Consider the following 26,297-nt stretch of genomic DNA (forward strand, 5'->3'; position numbering starts at 1 on the left):
TTTTTATGCGGGTTTGAGAAGCGATAAACTTAGGTGGCGTTTGTTTTTTTGTCTGAAATCTGAATAGACCTGAATTAGTCTGAATTCTGAATAGGTCTGAATGTCTGAATCTGAATAATATGTTTGTTTTTTTGCCTGAATCTCGAAAAATAAGTATTAAGTTGTTTGTTTTTTTAACTTAAAAAACTGAAAATATGTACTTTTACATTTGTATCCTTATCAAATAAATAATATATTAAATACCACAATATTTTAACATTTATAAGTAAAACTATATTCAAGTGAATACATAATTATTTTAGAATTTTAATATATAAAATACCATAAATTCTAAATTTTATCGTATATAATATAAGAAATAAAAAACATTGAAATTTTTATGTGGGGTAAATATCTATAGGTGAGTTTTGGGATAGACATGAAAAATAAATTATAAAACAGGGATATTTTTTACATTAGCAAGTAATTGACTTAATTTAGATTTCTCCATTAAGTAAAAAGCCAAAAAAAATAGCTTATTTTATTAAGTCAAAATTATCTAAAAAGTCTCATTAAGTTATAAAAACAAACACCTCTAATTAACTTAATTAATTAAGTTAAGTCACTTTAAGTCATTAAGTTAAAAAACAAACGCCACCTTAGAAGCCGAAAAAGAAATTTAAACTTTATGTTAGTGTTCAATTTCAATTAACCTTAAAACGTTAGGTTTTGGTGTTTAAATAGGAAAAAATATAAATAATTTAATCTTAGCCTTAAAATTTTTTAAATGCTACATGTTCAAATCTTTTACAAAGATTAGGAAAAATTAGATGAAGAGAGGATCTGAATCCTCAAAATAACTAGTTGTCAAAAAATAATGATATGAAATTTAAAATAACTATTATTAGTCGTGGTGGTAATTAAATTATGTCGTAGAAAGTGCCTTAGGTTATGTTTCAAGATATGGACTATGCAATTGTTAAATTTTATTGAGATGTGCAACGATCATTATGGATGGGGACTTAAAATTTTCACGCAATTTCTTTATTTTTTTTTTAATTTCCCTATTGATACATTTTAGATTAATAGAGATAGGGGCCGAAAAAAAAAAAAAACAAGAACAATAACAACAACAACAACTTCTTAGTAACTTCAAACCTAATGAGCTCTATACTTCTATTACGGTGTCAATGATAAAATTCTATTGTGGTGATAGCGATATATTAGGGTTAATTAATGGTTGATGGATTAAGATATATGAAATAATAAGGCTATAATAGAAAATTTACCAATATCGTATTATTTTTTCTTTTACAAAAGATTGCTATTAATAAAACAATTTATGAAATAAATTGCTATAACATATAAATAATCAGGTTATAATAGAAAATCTACCAATATCGTATTATTTTTTCTTTTACAAAAAATTGTTATTAATAAAAAAAATCATGAAATAAATTGCTATAACATATAAATTTAAAACCAAACGAGGTCTTAAATGCCACTTTTGCAAAGTTAACATCTATCGTGTTTATTCAAGTTCTAACTGTTTTTTTTTTAATTTAAATTTCAACATTTTTTTATGCTTAACAAATTTTAACATTTTTCTAAATATTCCTAACACCAAATTTTTCTGGTAGTAAACACTCGGACTTGTGGCTTGGCTTTAACATTGATAATTAAGAGGTGAATTTGAGCTTTATGCTTTAGAGTTGATATTAAAGATCAACAGGAAAAGTATGTGGGGGACATTTAGTTGAATTATTGAAACTTTCCTTATTATTATTGTTCCATGCAATCAATGGTTATACAGTTATTCAAAGGGTGAGAGGTGGTCAAGAAAGCTCTGCTGGGCACTCAGAAAAGTTCTAGGACCAAATTGACGTAACGGGTGTTTAATGTTCCAATATTTCGATGATTTTTGATAATATTAGAATATAACAACAATCTAAATTCATGTTGATTTGAAAGAATATTGTGAACCTAGTGGGTTAAAACTCGTTAAATCTGTAGGATGCTGAGAATTAACTAAACATGAACACTCACATAGAGCTTTGAAAACTAAGGATATTGGTGAACTAAAATCTAGAGTTTATTCCAAGAAATAAATCAATAATAAGTACTTAAAACATCCTTACAAAGATATTTATTTGTACTAATTAGAACTTATCCTAATTTAATTAGAAAAACCTATTTTAATATGACTCATAGCTAATCTAGGACTACAACTTAAATAGACTATGGCTAAACTCCAAATAGGCAATCAAAGTAGACTAGAATACAAGTTAATTAAAATATTTCTAAATATTACAAATTTCAATCTAATTAGGATTTCTTCATTTGTTTGCTCTAGGCCAAAATTCTAGTAGTTTTTTTTTTAATTCAGATTTTTAACTTTTTTTATGATTAACAAATTCTAACATTTTTTTATTCAATATTCCCAACACCAAATTTTGTTGGTGGTAAGGACTGGCACTTGTAGCCTGACTTTAACATTTTAAAATAACTAAAGATGATAATTTGGATGTGAGTGTGAGCTTAATTTATGCTTTAAGACTTGATAATAAAGATCAATACGAAAAGTATGTAGGGACATTTAATTGAATTATTGAAACTTTCCTTATTATTATTCCATTTCAATAAACGGTTACAGGTTTATTCAATGTATTTTCCATTTGTGTTTTCAGGCTTATGTGTCTGTAGCATTTTATAATTTTGCCGAAATGGAAGCAAGACACGCATGCAGAAGAAGAGGTTTGATTTATTCTAAAGGTAAAGTTTATTTAAGCAAGTGTTAATCTATCTTTTTGCATCATAACTAAATATTTCGCGTTTTCTTGTTCTGCTTCTGCATACGGCTCTGTCCAAAATTGCTTTATCATCTAACATTTGTCTATTTGCCCTTTGGAAATGTCAAATGAGGTAGGTTGCTCTTTCTAGAAGAGAAAAAATTTCACATACCTTTATGACATTTGCTAAGGGCGGCATTAATCATATTGAAAAAATAGTGCCCGTCCATAATTGAAAGAAAAACAATTATAAAATAATAGCCAATATTTGGCTATAAAAGGGAGCTCCCCATTTCGTTTCATTCATCCCAATTTTAGAGCTCTCTAATTCATTTGAGAAAAGAATTGAGAGTTGAGAGTGTTAGAGTTTTAAACTCTTGTATTAGTGATTTGAGAGATTAGGTGTATTGAGGTTCTGGGTAGTGAGCCAAAATATTACAATACTTGTAATCCTCATATCACTAGTAAAATATTTTCCATTTGTCTTCGCTCGTGGATGTAGGCTACAAGCCGAACCACGTAATTTATGGTGTCCCTATGTGATTCTATTGTCTTACCATTTCTCAATTTCACTTTAGTTGCGTATCTGCTACACCCATCAATTTTCCAACAGTGTATCAGAGCTATTGGTTGTATTTTTTTGGAGTCGGGTACTGTCCACGTATATGGCACTGTTCACGTATAAAGTATTGTTCATATATACAGTACTGTTCACATATAGGATACTCTCACAAAATTGTACGAGGCTAAGTTACTACACTACAAAATCTTTTTAAAGAGGAAACTCTATACTCTTTGAATGACGAAATCTACAACGGTGACCGACCATATCAATACCTTGAAGACTTTATTTTCACAACTCACAACATTGGGTCATAAAATAGATGAGAATGAACATGCAGAGCTTCTACTTCAAAGTCTATCAGATTCGTATGATTAACTCATCATCAACCTAACAAACAACAATCCAGTGGACAATCTAATTTTCGACGATATTGCAGCCTCTGTATTAAATGAAGAAAGCAAGTAGAAAAGTAAGGAAGACAAACAAGTAAGTTCGTAACAAGCAGAAGTACTATCGGTGATGATATGGAGATCAACGAAACCTGTCCCTAGTGGGAGTCATAATCATGGTAGATCAAAATCTAGAAGTAAAAAGAATATTAAATGCTACAACTGTGGCAAGAAAGGGCACGTCAAGAAAGAGTGTTGGAATAACCAAAAGAGAAGAGAGAGCAAAGAACCCGAGTCATCAAATGCTTAGGGGTGTGGCAAGTATCTCGAATGATAGCGAAATTCTCTACAGCGAGGCAACAACTGTTTTAGAAAGTAGAAAACGGTTATCTGATGTCTGGATCATAGACTCAGGAGCTACCTGGCACATGACCTCTCAGAGAGAATGGTTCCACACATATGAACTTATCTCAGGAGGATCGGTATATATGAGTGATGATCATACCTTGGAAATCGCTGGTATGGGTACTGTCAAAATAAAAATGTTTGATGGTACAATTCGCACAATTGAGGAGGTACGATATGTCAAAGGCGTGAAGAAGAATCTATTGTCTCTGGGAAAAATAGATAGTCATGGGTGCAAAAATCATGTGGAAAATGAGATAATGAAGATTGCTAAAGGTGCACTTGTATTGTTGAAGGCGAAAAAAATCGGTGCTAATCTGTTCATGCTTAAAGGGGAAACATTGCAAGAAGCTAATGCATATGTATCGCGTCAAATGGAGAAGTATCAACGATGATATGGCATGTCAAACTCGGTCACATGTCAGAGCAAGGTTTGAAGATTTTCTCTGAGCGAAGATTACTTCTGGGGCTCAAATTAGTAAGCTTACCATTTTGTGAGCATTGTATTACAAGTAAGCACCATAAATTAAAATTTAGTAGATCTATTGCTAGAAGTAAATGCATTTTAGACTTGGTTCATTTTGATGTTTGAGAATCACTGGATATGTCCATGGGAGGTGCAAAGTACTTGGTGACTTTCATTGATAATTATTTCAGGAGATGTTGGGCGTATCCAATCAAGAAAAAGTTAGATGTGTTTTTAGTATTCAAACAGTATAAAGCGCGGATTGATCTTGAATCCGAAAAATGGATCAAGTGCTTGAGGATAGATAACGGTGGAGCGTATACAAAAGGCAAGTTTCTTTCTTTTTGTAAGCAAGAAGGTATTCAGCGGCAGTTCACGGTGGCATATACTCCTTAACAAAATGGAGTGGCAGAGTAGATGAGCAGAACTCTTACATAAAGAATAAGAGCTAATTCATTCTACCTAATTATATAGTAAATCAGTCGCCCTCCACGACAATTTGGTTGAAGACTCCAATGGAGATATGGACTGAAAGCCAGTAGATTACTCTCACCTACATGCATTTGGATGTCATGTGTACGTGATGTACAATGCCTAAGAAAGAGCAAAATTGGATCCAAAATCTAGAAGATGTATCTTATTGGGATATGCTGATAGAGTAAAGAGGTATCGACTGTGGGACCCCATTGCCCATAAGATTGTCATCAGCAAAGATGTTATTTTTGTAGAAGATCAACTGCAAATGAGAGATAAATATGATAACACTATAAAAGAAAAGTCAGAGACTATGCCAGTATATGTGAAAAATAATTTAGAAGATTCAGATTCTTCTGAAGTAATACCATAGCACGAAGAATAAGAACCAGTCAAGTCCGAGCCTCCAGAAATTCATCGGTCAACTCGTGAGAGACGACCACCAGCGTGGCACTCGAAGTATGTCACAGAGATCAATGTTGCATATTGTATTCTAACAGAGGATGGAGAGTCATCATTGAACTGTGCCATGCATCCAAAGCTTATGCTAGTTACTCTGATTCCTTGATACTATGTCACTTATCACAAATGACGATGATAGAAAATCTCTGTGCAAGTATCAATCTTTGATTATTGTAGATAAGTAATGGCATTATAATGTGTTGTACAAGAAATTGGTTAAACCGTTAAGTCATCACCCAGATTATAAGAAATTCCTAGAGAGGAGGCAAATGTTGCAGTGGCATCACCGCCTTCAGTTTGACTATATAGTGTACAATCGAATCACCCGAGAAGAGGATCAACGCAAGAGAAATTGTAACTAGACTGTTGACAATTAGATAGACATTGGTTAAAAGTGTTGAAATAGTAAAGAATACAAAGGTAAAATATTTTTTCTGCTTTTCGTTGATCATAAGTTTTGATCTTGCTAATAATTGTACCCTTGAATGGTAACCATGCTCGCTGCTGAGTGATTTTTAAATTGTGATGTAGAAGAGTTCAAATGTAACTTGTAAGTACGCAAAAAATTAACGAATCTCTCATTCAGCTTTGAGCAGGATCCTGCTGCGGAGTTCAGTGGTACATACTAACGAACACCGATGCCTCCCCAGACAACAGGAGTCAGATTGGTTAACAAAGCTACAAAGTGTTCACATTTCTTGATCACAAGAAGAGCTATGCAAACGACAGCCGCTAACCATAATCGCTGCATTTTATGACAAATGACAGACATTCAAGACACGCATACAATGTCGTAGACATTTTTCTTATTAACCAAGGTGAGATAGATTACCTTGATGACGGGGTGTTCACGGGGCTCATAAAGGATGCCATTGCTGGGGAACATGTCACGAACAATGTTGCTTTTGGGTCAGAAGGTTTGTTTGCCTGAGAGATTCACGCCATCATTGTTTCCCACTTGGTTGTAGCTTACAATTGATTTTGCGCCCAGTGGCAATCAGAAACTACACAGCATTTATAATTTGATTCCAAGCCCAACAAGAAAATCAACCAAAGAGACAAAATCACAATCGGCCCTGCTAAAAGTAAAGCCAGTTTGGCAAGAAACAAAATCACAATCTCATGCTTTAAGCCTTTAACCATCTAAGGAAAGAGCAAAATAATCAAATTTAAGAACCTGAAATGCAGCAAGAAAAACCTTCCCCCTTGTATCATTTAGCCCCATAATCACATTACTGTATCTCTCAATTTAGCATTTCACAGTACAGCAGCCATATCCACCTCCTTCTTCTCCTTAAAATTCTCTAAAGAACACAAAAATACAAGATTAATCAATTAACCCGTTTTTCACAAAAGAAAAATATAAATTAAAACCCTTCTGACCAGAACAAGTAATTGACAACCTAGCTTTTAAAGATTGATAACCAGCTCTTTAGCCTTAAGAATAAACTCATTTTCAATGAGAGTTGAGAAGTTTTTTTACTCCCCAAACAACAATCATAATCCCATCAAAAATTCAAAATGAACAAAAATTGCATGAAAATTTTGATTTTGAAATTGGCCCACCAAATAAACCTCATGCTAGTGAACAATAATTGAATTTATTGCTTACAAATGTTTTTACTTTTAATTTTTTGGTTAAAAAATACCCTAGTTCAGGGAAACGAGCATGAGATGCAGCAATACCCAAGATCACTCTATAGAACACTGGAACACATAATTTCAGTCCACCCACCTATACAATCAACTACTCTGGGTTATCATAAATACTATTTATATCCACAACTCAGATAAAGCAATACAACAAAACACAGATATAGAGACAAGAAAGAACCTTGAGTAATTACCAGCACTCACTAAGATTTTATTGATTACTTGTTTCGACCACAGTTTTCCATACATTGCACAATATGTTTCTCGCTGCTTCAACTACGCATCCAGCACTGGTGTGCCTTGAGGAACCTGAATTTCCATGGGAAAACAATTTTATGTAGCGATTATTCATCTAAGTTGGTTTGTACTCAACACTCTGATCATTTGATCAAACATTGTTGTGACCAAAAAGCATGGTAAACTTTTAATCTAAATCCATTTTTTCCCCCTTTTATTGTTGGAATGAACCCATTTTCATGAAGATCATCAATGATTTTTTACCATATTTAGCTGAAAATGGCGGAAGAATTAAGGAATATTTTATACTTACAAGAGAAGCCTTGGTAATCAGAGCTAGCTAGAGAATTGTAGCCCCACAGAGGATATAGAGGAATTTGCACTCTCATTAGGATTCAAACTGATGAAATATAGCTCACGTGGCAGGCTACCTGTGCAAAATTATTTAAGTTGGTTACAACTCTGTAGCTGCTTAACGCATTGGGAATAAAAACAGAGGCCTGGTGGAAGCTGGAAGATACATCATCTTAGAATCTTCATATCTTTCTTGTTCTGTGATTCTTGCTATTTTCTTGTTAATCCAACAAACAATTCTTAATCAAATCTCGACCTAGGATTTTTTTGATTTGAAGCTTGAGTCGAATCAAGTTGGGTATTTTCACAATAAAGATTAATTAAATACAGTCAAAGTTATCAAATTTAATGTGAAGTAAAAAAGAAAATACCAGGTAGTGATGGTAACTGCAGCTGTTTTCTTGTGAAGATTTTCACTGATGGTGCAATGTGATTACCTCGTTCAACATCCTATGCGACTCATTCCTAGTTTCATAACCACAAAGATGAGTCCACAAAGGTTATATCTAGATGAACAGAAAGATATAATCAGAAAATTTGAAATTAAGGCTACTGTTGCAAAAATTATATAAAGCAGGAATTTTTTTTTAAATATTCTTTTCTCTAATAAGTTTAAAAAAATGCAGAGATTCAAATGCAAAAACATAACTGGAGCTGCGTCCAGGCTATGTCACTTGAAACAATCTGTTTCAGGTTCTGTTATTTTAACTTCTTAGATTACAAATAACTAATAAATTAAAAGCCAAAGAGAAGAAATTACCGGTGGGTTCAAAGAGAGCCTCCTTGCACATTGTGACCATTAATTTGGATGTTAGGAATGTGAAAGATCTTTGCCCAGTCTTCTCCCACGTCCTTTTTGAAACGCTCTTTTAAAATAGGACAATTATAAATTTCCAACATCTTCAGTTTTTGGCTCCGAAGAAGGTCCACAGGAAGCGACTTCAATTTGCTACAACTCCCTAATTCCAGAGAAATCAGTTGGGGCATGACTGCAATATCTTCTTTTTCAATTTCCCACTCTTCCCATTCATACAAGCCCCTAAGTGTGAGCTTTTTCAATTTTGGAAAGGCAACAATTGATGAAGATGAAGATGAGCTATGATGATTTTCTATTCCCCAAAATTCATCACCAACTCTTTTCACACTTCTCATGCCAATTATTTGGAGTATTTCAAGAGATGGCAATTTTCCCAAAGAAGGCATTATCTCACAATTGTTGCAGTGAGTGAGATATAACTTCTTTAGCTTGTTTAATAGCACTACCCAACTGGGCAACGCAGTCTTGCCTTTGTAGTAACACATCTCTAATGACTCTATATTTGGAGGAGCTTGCAAGGCTTCACTAATTGCTTCATGGTTTACTTCATTTTCCAAGTTCATTGCCTCCCCCGCTCCATCATCTTTTTCCTTGTTAAACCTTAATTCCAAATGAACAAGATTCTTCTTTTTGTCAAGATTTGTAGTTTTAGCTTCATCAATACTTGTCACATTCCCCAACCCTCGAATTATGAGAGACCCTCGAAGGTTATTCAAGTCTCTCATACCTTCAAGGTTACAGGCTTTATTACCATATTTCCCACGACCACTCACAACAAATTCACTTAACGTCCTAAGACAAGTTAATCTCTCAATTCCTTTTGGCATGTAATCTAAATAAACATCGACAAATATTAAATGCCTGAGATTGACTAACTTTCCTATTCGTTGAGGTAGTCTTCTCAAGTTGCTACATTCTTCAATCTCTATGGTTTGCAAATTACATAGCTCACAACATGTCTCAGGCAATTCTTCTGTCTCCAGCCAAGCCAATTTAAGGTATCTTAAATGTATCAAAGTTTCTATCCTTTTTGGGATTTCACAGATTGAACTAAGATAGTAATATCCAGATACCCGTAATGCCCTTAAACATGTCAGTTGATCAAAAAAGTATCGTAAGACCGCTGAAAGGTCATAAAGTGAGCTATAAATTAAAAGGCTACGTAACTTTTTGGCATTATATATGCAAACAGGAAGTGAAGCATTGTAGCCAAGAAACAAAATTGAATGACGAAGCTCCTCCTGACAAGTGTTTATTAACGACTGTGATACTTCAGAACCATCAACTTCTATTGAAAGATATTCGTTCTTAGTGAGATACCGTGCAAAATCATGAACTATATCATGCATTTTACATCCTATGACGGTACCCTCATCATCATGAACAAAATCTTGGAAGAAAGATCTTGTGGCTAAGCAATCAAAATACTCTTGACCAATTATCTCCATCTCTTTATTTCCTTTTTGCTCAATATAACCTTGAGCCATCCATAATTTAATCAATTCATCTTTCTCTATATTGTAGTCTTTTGGAAAGACAGTACAATATAAGAAACATTGTTTTATCATAGAGGGTAAATCGTTATAACTTAATAGCAGCGGGGCAAAAAGATATTTTTCAAGCTCTTCAAACCACCACATCTCACTATTTAATACACTTTCCCACTCTTCTCTAGTTCTTTTAAACCGCAAGAGACTTCCGATAGTTTTAGCAGCAAGTGGCAAGCCCTTACAGTTGCCTACAATTTTTTGTCCAATTTCAACTAATTGCTCACACTCAGAAGGAGGTCTACCAAAAAAGGCAAATCGTTTGAACAACCACCAGCATTCTTGTTCAGATAGCTCCTTAATAGAGATAACATCTGTTGACTCCATCATTCGAACAACTTTCTCATTACGAGTGGTAACCAAAATCTTACTTCCGCGAAGTCCATGCATTAGACAATTATGGAATGGTTCCCATTTACTGTAATCATCTGTCCACACATCATCTAATACGAGAAAAAATCTTTTTCCCACAATAGATGCATATATGTGTTGCAAAAGTGATTGCAGTTCACCTAAATTCGGGGCAGAACCTTCTAAAGCTTCAATAATAGCTTTCGCAATCCTAAACTCATCAAAATTGTCTGATACACAAACCCACATCCTTTTATCAAAATTATTAATCACACAACTATCATTGTAGACAAATTGAGCAAGAGTGGTCTTGCCAATTCCACCCATCCCTACCATAGAGATAATTTGGATGGCATGTTGTTCTTCACCAAACTCACATAACAACTTACTCTTTAGAATATTCATCTCCTCATCTCGACCACGTACTTCAGACACATTAATCAAGGAAGTAGTTTGCATCCGCTCAGATTTCTCAGGATTTCTAACGACATTCAAATTAAACATATCTTTCTGTTTGGCAATATCATCTAGTCTTTTATCAATTGCTTTAATCTTGAGAGCAATATCACGATGCAGAAAGATTTGTTTAAAACCAAAGCAAGAGGCAGCTGGAAAGAAGGAACATACCGTCTTCTTCTTCTTCTGAAAGACACGATCAGCATTCTCATCATCATCATCAACTCCCTCGATAAGCAGTTTGAGTCTTGAGGTGTTCCACTCATCTAACACATCTTCCATGTCGTAAGATGCGTCTTTTAGCTTTTCTAACCAACGTCTTACCTGTGCCTCCTTCACTTGCCTTTGCTCTGCATCAATCAGCACAGCTTGAATGGCTTGAAAATTGTCTGACAGTCTTTTCACTTCTTTTCCAACACCCTTTACCAGCCTCAATCGCTCTTTTGTCTCTTCGACAGCCGCTGAAATCAGCTGTTCCAATACAAAGGAAACGATTGTATCAACAACCATGGTGGAAGATTGAGAGGAACTTACGAGCTGAAAGGAAGAGAATTTGATTGTGAAGATTCGTTGACATGTATTGAGCCAATTCTTATAGTTGAAATGGAAATAAAAATGAGTGTTGTTAATTGATGATTGGGCCATGTAGTGTTATCTGATTGTGTACTTTACCTTTTCTTTTCTTTTTTATTGGTTGTGGGATATGATTGCAATTTGTACACTTTATCCTCTGAAAGTTGGACACGGCTACCATGCAGGGCATAAAATACCTGTATGGTACAGGGGCTGCCCTTGATCCGTTGGATTCAGTTTATTTGAATCCAATGGTTGGGGTTTTAGTTTGAATAAAAAAAGAAAAAAATGAATAAAAGCAGAAAAAAATATGGCAATTGGTTCAAACGGGATAGTTACAGTACGTAAAAAATTACTGTTGGATTGAATAGAGTGGATCCAATGGCTGAGATTTGTTTTATTATTCAATAATTAAAAAAATTTGAAAGAACAAACTTGTAAAACTGAAATAAACAAAAAAAAAACCCACCACTCACTCACCTCACCGTCACCAATCCCTCACCTCACACACGTCAAACACCTCACCACTCCTCATCTCACACACGCCTCACCACGGCCATCAATGGCGGCAGCTGAAGGAGTTCCTAGGCAACGATCAACGGCGGCACAAGGACGGGCTGATCTCTGCCGTCGGCAACGATCAACGAAGGCAAAAGGATGGGCTGATGTTCTTCGTTGAGAATGATCAACGGCGGCACAAGCACAGCCCTGTTCCTCGCCCCACATTCTCTTTACCGCCAGAATCATCAAGCAAAACGTTAGTATTAGATTAGATTTTCTGAATTAATTTATAATTAGGGTTTGATTTGAACTATATCAAGGTTAGATTTGAATGATTGATTTGGGTTTGATTTTAATTGTTGATTTGGGTATGAATTAAAATTTTTATTGATTTATAGTGTTCGTTTATGTCTTTCCCTTCTCAAGCTTTTGGGCACCAGTGCATGGATCGACAGCAACAAAGAGCAGGGGCTACACAGGCACAGCCTCGGCTTCGGCCTTAGCCTCAACCTGGCGATTTTTCTGCTATACTCGGTGTATTCCTCACTTCCATTGCTATTGTCTCACTGGCAAATTCTCTCTTATTCCTAATTCGTGCTTTTACGTATATTTAGTCACTTTCAATCTGGTTTATTAGTTAATGTGTATGATATTGTGTTCTATTTCTTGGTTTTTTTGTAACACGAAACTTTTTTTTTAACACTTGGTTGACCATTTTTGGCCAATTATATTTGATTTTATAGTCACAATTTTTTCTCATTTAGTACTTTTTAGGTTTTAATGGTGACTTAAATCTTCTTTTTTTAATTGTTTGAGTTGAATCTTGTAGCTCTGTAAATATTAAGTGTTGGGTTCTCACCTGAATAAAGGGCTTTACTTGGAGTGAAATAGTGAAATGAACAACGATTTCAATTGACTAGTTGTAAAGTTTAATTTTTTCCTAAAATGAGCAGATCAACAATATATTATCATGGGCAGTGTTTTTACCCAGATTTTGCTTGGTTGCTTGCCTACTAGTATGAACACTTTATTGCTTTGAAAACTCATTTGCTATATTAATGCTTTGGTGGTAAGTTTCTTGTATGTATATCTGTAGTTATATTATTTTGATTGGAATTTTCTGTATTTAACTCTGAAACTGAATTGCTGGATTTAAGTAATAATTAGTTATTTTAGTGAAAGTTTGAGCATTTGTGTAGGTATGAAAGTAATATTAAGTTCATTTTGAACAATAGGTTGTTTTGATGAATATAGCTTTTGAATGAATTTTCAAATGATGTCAATGTCAAACAATAGATTGTCATTGCTTCCTGGAAGAATAGACCAATCAAGTTACCCTTGTCGTGCCTGGAAATTATTCGGAGGGGGCAGAATCTGTTGGATGATGAACTTTGCTGCGGCTTTGTTGCAATTTTGTTGGCTGCAGAATTTTAGGCTTGGCTTCAGTGAATATAGGTTGATATTTGCAAGGCAACTTTATACGGCTTATGTAAAATTTTTTTCTTTTTCCATTTACATTGTTGGGTTGCGTTATAGTTGCTGAGCAAGTGAGAGAACACATTCAATTTTATACAACAATTATAAGTATTGACCGTGAGGCAGGATACTGGAAAATTGTTGTGTTATTACCCCTCAATGGTAAAATGATTGCAATTGGTATGGTGATCACAATTGATGACTTTTGAATGAAACCATATGTTTTAATTATTTATTTATCCTGTTATTTATTTTAATAAAGCTTAGTTTATTTCATTTGCATGGATGTTTATTTCACAAGATACTTATTTGAAAAATGTCAAAAAAAAATGTTATATTGCTAAAAAATAAATACGTTGTTAATAAGCTGTGTTGAGCTTTTACTTTAAAACTACTTACCTTTCTTCCTTTTTTAATTTGCCGTAAATTTATGCAATATATCAATCCACTTTTTTTTCGGAGATGGTACTTGTAATAAGGTTGGATGATGCACTTGGTGTAATGTACTAGATTTTGGTGGATTTTTAGGATGATATGTAGAAAATATTATGTTTGACATAGGAATAGTTAATTTGATTTATTTTCATTAAATTGTGTTTCCTATAATTAGTTAAAATAAAATAAAAATAAATTGATTAAATTGATTTAGCGGAATGGGGAAATAAGCCTATAAATTTGTATGAGAATTAATAGAATTAAAAATGGTTGTAAGGTTATTTATAGTGGAGATTTTGGCTATAAAAAGCGCCGGCAAAATATAAGAGCTCTTCTGAATTTAAAAGCAAATTCGGATTGGAATATTATTATTTTGTTGGTTACCTTTATTCATAATACAAATACTTCGAAAGTGGTTATATTTATAAAACATTAGAAGAAAAATGTTAACAAAATAATATTATTGAATGTCTAAAACGAACACTTGTAGTCTAAGGTATGACCATTGAAAGATTAAAATCGGTGTACAAAATTCAAGTGAAATGGTTAGATTTAAGACTAAATAAATAGTATTCGTACAATGAGTGTTGTTAAATACCTTAATATTCTTCTAATGCTTATGTTAAAGTCACTTTACAAAATGGTGGATTAAAAATTTTCGGGTGTTTGGAAAATAATTATCTAAAACATTGAATAGTAAATTTAAAACACATTACTTAAAATATGTAACAATGAGTACCTCCGTAACAATGAACATAAACATCAAATATTAAACTTCGAACTTGAAACATAAAACATGAACCATAAACATGCAAAATAGAAAAATTTTAAGGTATTTAAAAATTATTACATAATACATTGAACAATAAATATGAAACACGTTACTTAAAATATGCAACAACGAACATAAAATATGAGTACCTCCGTAACAGTGAACATTAAACATAAAACATGAAACATAGAACATCAAACATGAAACACAGAACGTAAACATGAAACGGGGGCAAAAAAGAAAAATTACGGGGTATTTGAAAAATTATTACATGAAACATTGCACAACCAACATGAAACACGTTACTTAAAATATGCAACAACAAACATAAAATATGAGTACCTCTGTAACAGTGAACATTAAACATAAAACATGAAACATAGAATAGCAAACATGAAACACAGAACGTAAACATGAAACGGGGGCAAAAAAGAAAAATTTTGGGGTATTTGAAAAATTATTACATGAAACATTGCACAACCAACATGAAACAGATCACTTAAAATATACAATAACAAATATAAAATATGAGTCCCTCCGTAACAGTGAACACGAAACATAAAACATGAAAACGTCAAACATGAAACACAGAACGTAAACATGAAACGGGGGCAAAAAAGAAAAATTACGGGGTATTTGAAAAATTATTACATGAAATATTGCACAACCAACATGAAGCACGTTACTTAAAATATGCAACAACAAACATAAAATATGAGTACCTCCGTAACAGTGAACATTAAACATAAAACATGAAACATAGAACAGCAAACATGAAACACAGAACGTAAACATGAAACGGGGGCAAAAAAGAAAAATTTCGAGGTATTTGAAAAATTATTACATGAAACATTGCACAACCAACATGAAACAGATCACTTAAAATATGCAACAACAAACATAAAATATGAGTCTCTCCATAACAGTGAACATGAAACATAAAACGTCAAACATGAAACACAGAACGTAAACATGAAACGGGGGCAAAAAAGAAAAATTTCGGGGTATTTGAAAAATCAGTACATGAAACATTGCACAACCAACATGAAACAGATCACTTAAAATATGCAACAACAAACATAAAATATGAGTCCCTCCGTAACAGTGAACATGAAACATAAAACGTCAAACATGAAACACAGAACGTAAACATGAAACGGGGGCAAAAAAGAAAAATTTCGGGGTATTTGAAAAATCAGTACATGAAACATTGCACAACCAACATGAAACAGATCACTTAAAATATGCAACAACAAACATAAAATATGAGTCCCTCCGTAACAGTGAACATGAAACATAAAACATGAAACATAGAACGTCAAACATGAAACATAGAACGTAAACATGAAACAGGGGCAAAAAAGAAAAATTTCGGGGTATTTGAAAAATCAGTACATAAAACATAAAACATAAAATATGAAACTTAAAATGTTAAACATGAGATAGATTTCATAAAAAATGAATAAAATTTTTGTCTTTTTGTTAACACACATTTTATTTTATTTTTTAAAATATTTATAATAAAAAATATTTTTTCTATTTTTACTTTACTTGTCCTTTTCTACTTCTTATTATTATTATTTTTTAAATATTTTTTATTTTAATTTATTTAAATAAAAAAACACATATTAATGGCAGCAACCGGCTGGAAAACCGGTTGCTGCCAGTCATAAAAGTTGTTTGGCTACCAGATGGCAGCCAAACAACAAAGGGGTCAATAAATTGACCCCCTCTATGATACAGGGACTTTGAGTCCCTGTATCATAGCCGTGTCCGAAGTTCGAAGATTTGGATTGCAGTACTTTATGTCATGTCACAATGTGATTGATGACCTAAGGCCGGCTTTAATGGTTTGGGGGTTTGGCTACAATGTCGTTGGCATTGTACCCGGCACCATACCGGGCTCTCAAAAAGAGAGCCCAGCTGTCTTGGCAGCCAAAGACTTGGTGCAGCCGGTTAACAAACCGGTTGCACCATATTTTTTTTAAAAATATATTAAAAATACAATATAAAAATGAAAAAAATAAATAAAATGTCAAATAATTTTTTGATAATATAATTAATAGCAAAAGATAAAGAAATTAAATAATATAATAGAAACCCTATAATACAATATAATATAATTAAATAAAATGGCAAAAAATAAAGAAATTGAAAATGAAAAAAATAGTATTTCAGGTTTAACGTCAGTTGTTGCATGTCTGACGGTAAGATTTCATATTTAACGTAAGATGTTGCATGTTTTGGATAAAGCCAAAATAAAGAATATTTCGGAATATTCTCGTCCGTTTCATGTTTGACGTCGAAGTTTCGAACTTGACGTGATAAGTTGCATATTTCGCGTGAAGTGTTGCAAGTTACATGTTTAACGTCAGTTGTTGCATATGCGACGGCTGGATTTCATGTTTGACGTAAGATGTTGCATGTATTGAATAAAACCAAAATAAAGAATATTCCGGAATATTATCGTCCATTTCATGTTTGACGTCCATGTTGCGAACTTAACGTGATAAGTTGTATATTTCACGTGAAGTGTTGCAAGTTTCATATTTAACGTCAGTTGTTGCATGTCTAACGGTAGGATTTCATATTTGACGTACGATGTTGCATGTTTTGGATAAAGCCAAAATAAAGAATATTCTGGAATATTCTTGTCTGTTACATGTTTGATGTCGAAGTTGTGAACTTGACGTGATAAATTGCATATTTGGCGTGACGTGTTGCAAGTTTCATGTTTAACGTCAGTTGTTGCATATCCAACGTCTTGATTGCATGTTTGACGTAAGATGTTGCATGTGTTGAATAAAGCCAAAATAAAGAATATTTCAGAATATTCTCGTCCGTTTGACGTCGAACTTGACGTGATAAGTTACATATTTGGCGTGAAGTGTTGCAAGTTTCATATTTAACGTCAGTTGTTGCATATCTGACGTCTCAATTGCATGTTTGACGTCAGATGTTGCATGTTTTGGATAAAGCCAAAATAAAGAATATTTCAGAATATTCTCGTCCGTTTCATGTTTGACGTCGAAGTTGCAAACTTGACGTGATAAGTTGCATATTTGGCATGAAGTGTTGTAAGTTTCATGTTTAACGTCAGTTGTTGCATATCCAACGTCTTGATTGCATGTTTGACGTAAGATGTTGCATGTGTTGAATAAAGCCAAAATAAAGAATATTTCAGAATATTCTCGTCCGTTTGACGTCGAACTTGACGTGATAAGTTACATATTTGGCGTGAAGTGTTGCAAGTTTCATATTTAACGTCAGTTGTTGCATATCTGACGTCTCAATTGCATGTTTGACGTCAGATGTTGCATGTTTTGGATAAAGCCAAAATAAAGAATATTTCAGAATATTCTCGTCCGTTTCATGTTTGACGTCGAAGTTGCAAACTTGACGTGATAAGTTGCATATTTGGCATGAAGTGTTGTAAGTTTCATGTTTAACGTCAGTTGTTGCATATCCAACGTCTTGATTGCATGTTTGACGTAAGATGTTGCATGTGTTGAATAAAGCCAAAATAAAGAATATTTCAGAATATTCTCGTCCGTTTGACGTCGAACTTGACGTGATAAGTTACATATTTGGCGTGAAGTGTTGCAAGTTTCATATTTAACGTCAGTTGTTGCATATCTGACGTCTCAATTGCATGTTTGACGTCAGATGTTGCATGTTTTGGATAAAGCCAAAATAAAGAATATTTCGGAATATTCTCGTCCGTTTCATGTTTGACGTCGAAGTTGCGAACTTGATGTGATAAGTTGCATATTTCGCGTGAAGTGTTTCAAGTTTCATGTTTAACGTCAGTTGTTGCATATCCAACAGCTGGATTTCATGTTTGACGTAAGATGTTGCATGTGTTGAATAAAGCCAAAATAAAAAATATTCCGGAATATTCTCATCTGTTTCATGTTTGACGTCCATGTTGCGAACTTGACGTGATAAGTCGTATATTTCACGTGAAGTGTTGAAAGTTTCATGTTTAACGTCAGTTGTTGCATGTCTTGGATAAAGCCAAAATCAAGAATATTCTCGAATATTCTCGCCCGTTTCATGTTTGACGTCCATGTTGCCAGCTTTACGTGATAAGTTGTATATTCTACGTAAAGTGTTACAATGAATTATGTTTTAAAAATACAGTTTGACCTAAAAAATGTATGAAACTATGTTATGACCCAAAACGTTATAAAAATTTTCAAATTGGTCCAATTTTAGAATTTCTAATTATTACTTTATTAAACTCAAAACTTTCTGAAATTAAGATATGATCCAAAATATTAGAAATTATAGAATGACCCAAAACATTTAAATATTTTTAAATAGGTCCAAATCTAAAATTCAAAACAATAATTTATTAAAATCAAAGATTATGAAAAACAACTTAACTCCATAAAAAAATATTCTTATTGTAAAAGCATAATACATAAATTTATATTTAATCAACACATGTGGTTTGTTATCAAAATCTCAATACAGCACATTAGTCCAAAAATATCCAAAGCATACGGAAATAACATATTATCCATGAAATATCAAACAATCAAAACAAATTCATATCATTTAAAACAAATACATAATCCAAAATCATAATGAAAATGTAGGTGTGTCCAAATACAAGCATAAGAGACTACTGAGGTGGTGAGGATGGTGGTGATGAAGGTGGATACGGATATGGAATGCCGAAGTGCTCAAAGAGGAGGCGTTGTCCATGAATAAGCTGCTGCTGCTGCTGGTCAAACTCAGTCTGCCGCACAGAGAGTGTCCTCATCCCATCCATAAGCTGCTGAAGAGTAACTTCTTCAGAAGTAGGAGGCTCGGGATGTGGTAAAGCAGGTGCAGAGGCTGCATGAGCCGAGGGAGATACTGAAGGAGCTCGACGTCTACGCTGACCCCGAAATGAATGCGAAAAAACAAGTAGCTGATGGGCTGGAACCATAGCATTAAGTGGCCGATCATCACTTAGAGCAAGAAATGTGAACTTATTATCAGTGACTTTTACCCAAGTGCCATTACGACACTCAAAACCTAAAGAACTAACAGCCTCATCCCCAATGCTCTTAGATGGCCTACATGATGGTTCTTGGATATGGACGCTAAAATATTTAAGGATTCGGGTGATGAAATGACCATACGGAAGGGAACGAGTAATCAACTTAGGTATACTAAGCATGTTTCGGACAATGGTGTATCCTAAGTCGACTGGACGATGTCTAAGAATACAATCAATCAAGGCAACATCCATATGAGAAACCTCATCCAAATGGCCTGATCTAGGAAGTACAATACTCTGAATAAAAGGAAGTAATATCCGAGTTTGAAGACAAAGACATTGGGTGCGAAAATGGATAGTACAATCGTCATCCGAAAGGTCAATACGATGACATATATTCTTAACAGCACCAATATGAACATAATCATCAATATCAGGACGTTTCCTAGGTGAAAAAATTTCTAGGCCATCATCGGAAGTTCCTAGGATAAAGTTCAACTCCGAATCATCAAACTCAATCGAAACTCCTCCAACTGTAGTGATTACTCGATTCTCTTTCTCCGCGGAACAATCCATATTCGAGTAAAACACTTTCACCAAGTCGGGATATACATTTTCCTAAAAAACAATTACATTAAGCCAACCAACATCCCAACAATTGCAATAACGTTCTATTGCTAATACTAAGATTATTCAACCAATCCGGTAAAACAAAAAAGGTTTGGAGTACCTCACAAGTCATGAACTGTTGGTGAAATCGTTTGGCTAGATGTTTGTGGTTCTGAAAGTGTGTGGCCTCAAAGTTGGATTTATTGGATGAGCCCCCTGCTTATCGTGATCGGTTGGTATGTTGAACCGGTTCTTTGCCTTTTCTTCGAACCGACCGTGAGCTTGACATGGTGAATTTGTTTGATTTGAAGTTAAATAAATCAATGAGAAGGGAGATAATAAGGATGGAAAGAGATTTTGAGAAGCAATTTCGATCAAAAACGGCTTTAGAGGGAGAAATCTAGAGAGAGAAGTTTCAGCTTAAACCCTAGAATCGATTTCGGATCTATTGATTTTGAGGTTGAAAAAGGGTTTCAAGGATGATTTTGGATACAAGAACGGATGGGAAACAAGTTTCATGGATTCATTTGCATAAAAAAAACATGTGAAAATGATGGATTTTGGAGAGAAAACGAGACAAGAATAATCGGTTTTAGAGAGAGAAAGCTAACCGGTTTATCGAAAGATAAAGGAGGAGATGAACAGTTTATATACTCGTGAATCCGGCTATCCGGAAATTCTTAACCGGCTAACCGGTTGCGGGCAGTGCCCTAGCCACGCGAATCCGGATTTCCGATTTGAATAACCGGCTATCCAGTTTCGTCTCCAAGAAAAAACAGCAAATTGCCTCACTCGGCTGAGATCAGAAAAAACCAACTGTGATAGGGAATGCATAATTTGTTTGAAAGATGAAGTTTCAATTGTTTTCTTGCCATGTGCGCACCAAGTTTTGTGTGCCAGTTGCAATGACAATTATGGAAAGAATGGGAAAGTTACATGTCCATGTTGCCGGGTTCCAATTGAACAGAGGATCCGTGTGTGGGGTGCCAATTCGTAGTCATAGTTTGTCTTAAGAAAATGCTGTCAAATCTCCTTCAGGTATACTGATATTATGTAATTTAAATTTTGTCCCGGCTGTTTGGACTGCATGCTTTTAAACCTGTCTTGAAATGATGAAGTGCTTCAGTGGAATATGGTTGGTATGTAAATAAGAAAATTCAAGCCTAAATAAGTGAAATGCATTTTACTTGGGTTTCAAAACTCAGAATCTAGCTATAATAATTTCTCTTTTCTTATTTGCCAAATTTGCATTAAGATTTTTTTAGAAGAACTTTTATGTTTTCACATTCAGAAAGAGTTAATTGCTTTAAAGCAAAGCAATTGTAGTAGCAGTGTGTATTGATTTTGTTGATTGGCTTGAAAGTCCGTTTTTGCTTCTTTAAAGTAATATCTAATATTAAAAAAATCTTCAAAAAAAAAATATGAATGAGTTGAAAAATCAAAATAGTATTCCACGTTCCCATGTAAAAATAGATTAAGGATACCACTTTAAGAAAAGCTAAAAATAAAAATAGATATATATTATTAAACAAAATGAAAGTTGGAACTTACAAAGAGCTAATATTATTGCTTTAATCTTCTAGTATTTAGAGTACATCTTGTGGCTGATATTATTGCTTGGCTACGTGAAACCATTTTAGTCTTGTCAACACTATCCCAGAGGAAAATGTTTTTTTTATTCAAATGCTCTTCATCCACCAACTTGGTTCTTGTCAGTTTGCTTGGTAATTAGTTAATAACTATTGGTATTTCCTTGTCTTACTGTGATACTTTGTTCTCCTCAGACATATGGATTATTAAAAACTAGTTTAGTCCAAACCAACATGCCTAGATCATATGGATGCACAATTATCCATCCAAGAAAGTGGATGGAATCACGACTGGCTAACAGTGTTCTCCAAGCAATTAGTGGCTTCCAAAGACAAATTCAAAACACATGCAGTTTGCTTTGGAAACAGTTTTCTATAACATTCCTTTATAGGTATTGAGAATGATAAAATGGATCAATCCAGATGCTTCGTACTTCTAGTTGCTGAAAATATTCACTTCCAAATAACAAGAATAACAGTTTATCAAAAAGTCTTTGATGATACCACAAGCGTAGACTGTGCTATCATCCCATTTACAGCAATGCTTGAGATGCTAAGATAAAAGGGCAAACAAGCGGTAGAAACAAGTGTGCTATGCACAAACTCTGAGAAGGTGATGAACTAATACCAGTAAAGAAATATCACCTCTATTTTCCAGATAGTTCAGTTTCATTTGGAAATCGTCAGCCATCACCTCTGATGACAGTGCCAAGTTCCCAGACATGGAGTTCCTTCTCATTTCTCTCTCAAGGACATCAATGCATAACCGGTCTTTGTTAGTTTCTTGCCCCTGCTTATTTCTAGAACTCTAAGAAATAACTGGATTTAAATTTTATGAATTATATATTGTGCTAAAAGCACAAAGACAATCGTATGCAACTAATAATGTCAACACCTATAATTGGTGCTCACTAAGTGTGAAATGCCTCGTAATCAAATCCATTTGCTGTCTGATTATTATTTATAACCCATCAGTCGTCACAAAGTTAGTGATTGTTTAGAGTGCTCTCCATTGTGATTTCCACTTTGCCTTCAGGATTTTCTTCATCGTTATCATTGCTTAAAATTAAACAATTGGATTTAACCTCCTCTTCATACAATTCATATACATTGACTCGCTCTCGCTCTCTTTTCTACATGCATGTGTCATATACATTTAGGTATTTGTATGTGCATATATTCTATACAAAAAATTTGTAAATGTCTCAGAGTTTGATGATGAAATGCAGAAAATTAATGAATATGAAGTGTAAAGTGACCCTGATGAAATTCACTTTGCTTGCCCTCTAGGTTTATCTAGGCTTTTATCTATTCAAAATTTTCAAAGATTTATTATAATATAATCCCTCTAAAAAATGAGACCAATCACAGTCCAAATAAAAAAAAGAAAGATAAAGAAAAGTTAATACTTTAATGGCATTGTTAATACTTCACAGCAATCATGTCCCTCGAATCCGGATAACCGGATTTCACAACCGGTTATCCGGTTGTTCACAGCAAGCATCACAAAAAGTCACGGTATAACCGAATTTCACAATCGGTTATTCGGTTGTTGACAGCAAGCATGTCTCTTGCTGTCACGCGAAGCCGGATAACCGGATTTCAGAACCGGTTATCCGGTTGTTGACAGCAAGCATGTCTCTTGTTGTCACTTGAATCCGGATAACCGGATTTCACAACCGGTTATCCGGTTGTTGACAGCAAGCATGTCTCTTACTGTCACTCGAATCCGGATAACCGAATTTCACAACCGGTTATCCGGTTGTTGACAGCAAGCATGTCTCTTGCTGTCACTCGAATCCGGATAACTAGATTTCACAACCGGTTATCCGGTTGTTGACAGTAAGCATGTCACTCGAATCCGGATAACCGGATTTCCTAACTGGTTATCCAGTTGTGAAAAAGCAAGCATGTCCCTCGAATCCGGATAGCCGAAAATCACAACCGGTTATCCGGTTGTTAACAGCAAGCATGTCACGCGAATCCGGTCTCTCGGTTTTATGATTTCAGCAAGCATCAACGTCTGTTTCCAGTTTTCCGGTTGCATGTTTAACGTTACATGTTGCATGTCCTGTATAAAGTTTAAAAAAAATAAAGGTAAAATTACCAAGTTTGGTTGGTTAGGTTTGCAATAAATATGATAAAAAAAAACTCACCTTCCCTCCATTAATGAGGGATTATCCTAAGGCTCATGTCCAAGACTTCTTCACAAAAAACACAGTCACTCCAAGACATAGTCCCAAATGCTATGTTCTAAAATCTCGTTCAACATCTATGGTGCCTAGTTTTCAACTTTTCATAAGTTAAGTTTCTCTCCAACAAAGGTATGTGCTGTAATTTAAGTAGTAGATTTTTGCTCCCATAGATGGTTTCATATATATTATTATATTAAATTATTAAGATAAAGGGTGTGAATTATGTTATTAACAAAGTTTTGGTTGAACAGGGGTTAAATATGAGTAGCCCACATAGTTCCAGCAACCTAGGAATATCCATTGCTCCAAAGGTTGGTTTACAGGCATCGGACGTACTTAGCAGTCATTTCGACTCAGTAGAGGATGCAGAACTGTGGTATAACAATTATGCCCGAATGCTTGGTTTTGGTGTTAGGAAAGATGATATGCGTCGAGGAAAAAAGTCTGGACGAATCACAATTCGACGTTGGGTTTGTCATTTCGAAGGGGTAAGAGATGAAAGACAATCTCAAGACTGCAGTAGGGTGCGAGAACCACGACCTATAACACGAACCGGATGTCGGGCATCCTTTCGAGTGAATTACGATGAATCAGTTGGTAAATACATCGCCAAAGAATTCAGGCCTGAGCACAACCATCATTTGGCTTCTAATGATGAAGTTCATCTCATTCGTTCATATCGAAAGGTTACTGATGCAGAACTTGCGCAAGCAAAGGCATTAAGGCATGTTGGTGTGAAGACTTGCCAATTCATGGATTACATGGCTGATCAGGTAGAGGGGCCTCAAAACCTAAGGTTCACACTCAAGACATGCAAAACACGCTAGATGCTTCCACTCGTGCCGAGGTTGGAGATTCTGACTCAGACAGAACTATAGCATACTTTGCGGCAAAATCTAAACATGACCATGGGCTTTGCTTTGAGTACACACTAGATGATGAAAATAGACTACGAATTTATTTTGGGCTAATTGTGTAGCTTGTTATGACTATCAGTGTTTTGGTGATGTGTTGGCATTCGATGCAACGTATAAGACTAATGCATATCATAAACCCCTCGTAACACTTGTCAGAACAAACCATCACTTTAGAACAATGGTCTTCGGTTTTGCTTTGCTCGCAGGTGAGACAATTGACTTATACACGTGGCTGCTGTAAACTTTCCTATCCACTATGGGCAACCAAAAGCCCGTGTCTGTAATTACTAATGGTGACAAGGCAATGTCGAAGGCAATAAAGACAGTATTTACCGGGTGCATCCATCATCTTTGTTGTTGGCATCTCGGGCGCAATGCGCAGGCTAATTTGAAGAACGAGGACTTTACGAGAAAATTTCGTGATTTGATGTTGACACCTATGACGGTAGCTGAATTTGAAACCCAATGGTCAGCGGTAGTGGCTGAATTCGCACTTGAACATCATGCATGGGTACAAAAAATGTATTCGAAGCGGTGCAACTGGGCGGAAGCTTATCTTAGAGGAACATTCTTTGCTAGTATGCGAAGCACTCAACGATGTGAAAGTATGAATGCATATCTTAGCCGATTTGTCCAACATAAACTAAAATTGTATGAGTTTGTGCGACAAATCAATCGTGTCTCCGTAATATTCGTACCACAGAAACATCCGATGAGTTCAAAACCAAATACAATACTTTTGTTTTAAGAACGCACTTACAGAGCCTGGAGAAACATGCTGCACAATTGTTCCCGTTAAGAGTTTTTTCGAAGGTTAGAGATGAGATGCTGCGAAAAGGAGCAGTCATCGAAGTAAAAACTGTAAAAACTGTCAAAACTGTCGATGTTGCTTTGTACACAGTGACTGAATTTGGGACACCAACAACATGTTGGAATGTCATCCAGAATCTACAAGAAAACCACATACAGTGTTCTTGTCAAATGATGGAGTCTGTTGGGCTTCCTTGTAGGCATATGTTTCATGTCTTGAAAGTGGAACAAATTGTAAAGATTCCTGACAATATGGTTCTTCGTAGATGGACAAAAAAAGTCAATGAGCACAATACTTGCAGGACTACAAAACCAGAAGTTGACACCGAAGTTTCAGAGGTGGCTAGATTTAGTGCATTGTCTGCAGCTTGCAATAAAATGTGCTACAATACAGCAAAAAATGTTGAAGCCTATGCAAATGCGTTGGTAGAAATCAATCGGCTAACATTAACTTATGAACAACAATCTGAATGAGACGATCTC

At 34.6% G+C, this 26,297-nt stretch overlaps 1 protein-coding gene and 1 long non-coding RNA gene across 8 annotated transcripts; one reads left to right on the forward strand and one right to left on the reverse strand.

Moving 5' to 3' along the window:
• Nucleotides 1-5,674: 5,674 nt before the first annotated feature.
• LOC102610219 (putative disease resistance protein RGA3) lies at nucleotides 5,675-11,602 on the reverse strand. 7 transcript variants are annotated; one of them, XM_006489906.4, is made up of 7 exons: nucleotides 8,534-11,602; nucleotides 8,145-8,279; nucleotides 7,733-7,850; nucleotides 7,377-7,491; nucleotides 6,707-6,833; nucleotides 6,362-6,605; nucleotides 5,675-6,274 (listed from the first exon to the last, which is right to left on the reverse strand). In XM_006489906.4, the coding sequence occupies exon 1, from the start codon at nucleotides 11,587-11,589 to the stop codon at nucleotides 8,542-8,544; it is 3,048 nt and encodes a 1,015-aa protein (XP_006489969.3). In that variant the 5' UTR covers nucleotides 11,590-11,602; the 3' UTR covers nucleotides 5,675-6,274; nucleotides 6,362-6,605; nucleotides 6,707-6,833; nucleotides 7,377-7,491; nucleotides 7,733-7,850; nucleotides 8,145-8,279; nucleotides 8,534-8,541. The 7 variants fall into 7 exon arrangements, with proteins under 7 accessions (XP_006489969.3, XP_052289667.1, XP_006489968.3 ...); XM_052433707.1 differs by having other exon boundaries at nucleotides 6,362-6,533; nucleotides 7,387-7,491; nucleotides 8,145-8,238; nucleotides 8,534-11,601; XM_006489905.4 differs by having other exon boundaries at nucleotides 7,387-7,491; nucleotides 8,145-8,238; nucleotides 8,534-11,601.
• A 69-nt stretch (nucleotides 11,603-11,671) lies between these two features.
• On the forward strand, nucleotides 11,672-13,729 carry LOC102610026 (uncharacterized). Its single transcript, XR_371953.4, has 2 exons — nucleotides 11,672-12,274; nucleotides 12,445-13,729. It is a non-coding gene; the product is annotated as an uncharacterized LOC102610026 (long non-coding RNA).
• Nucleotides 13,730-26,297: the final 12,568 nt, after the last annotated feature.

Source organism: Citrus sinensis, chromosome 9 (assembly GCF_022201045.2).
Source record: "Citrus sinensis cultivar Valencia sweet orange chromosome 9, DVS_A1.0, whole genome shotgun sequence".
Taxonomy (NCBI): Eukaryota; Viridiplantae; Streptophyta; class Magnoliopsida; order Sapindales; family Rutaceae; genus Citrus; species Citrus sinensis.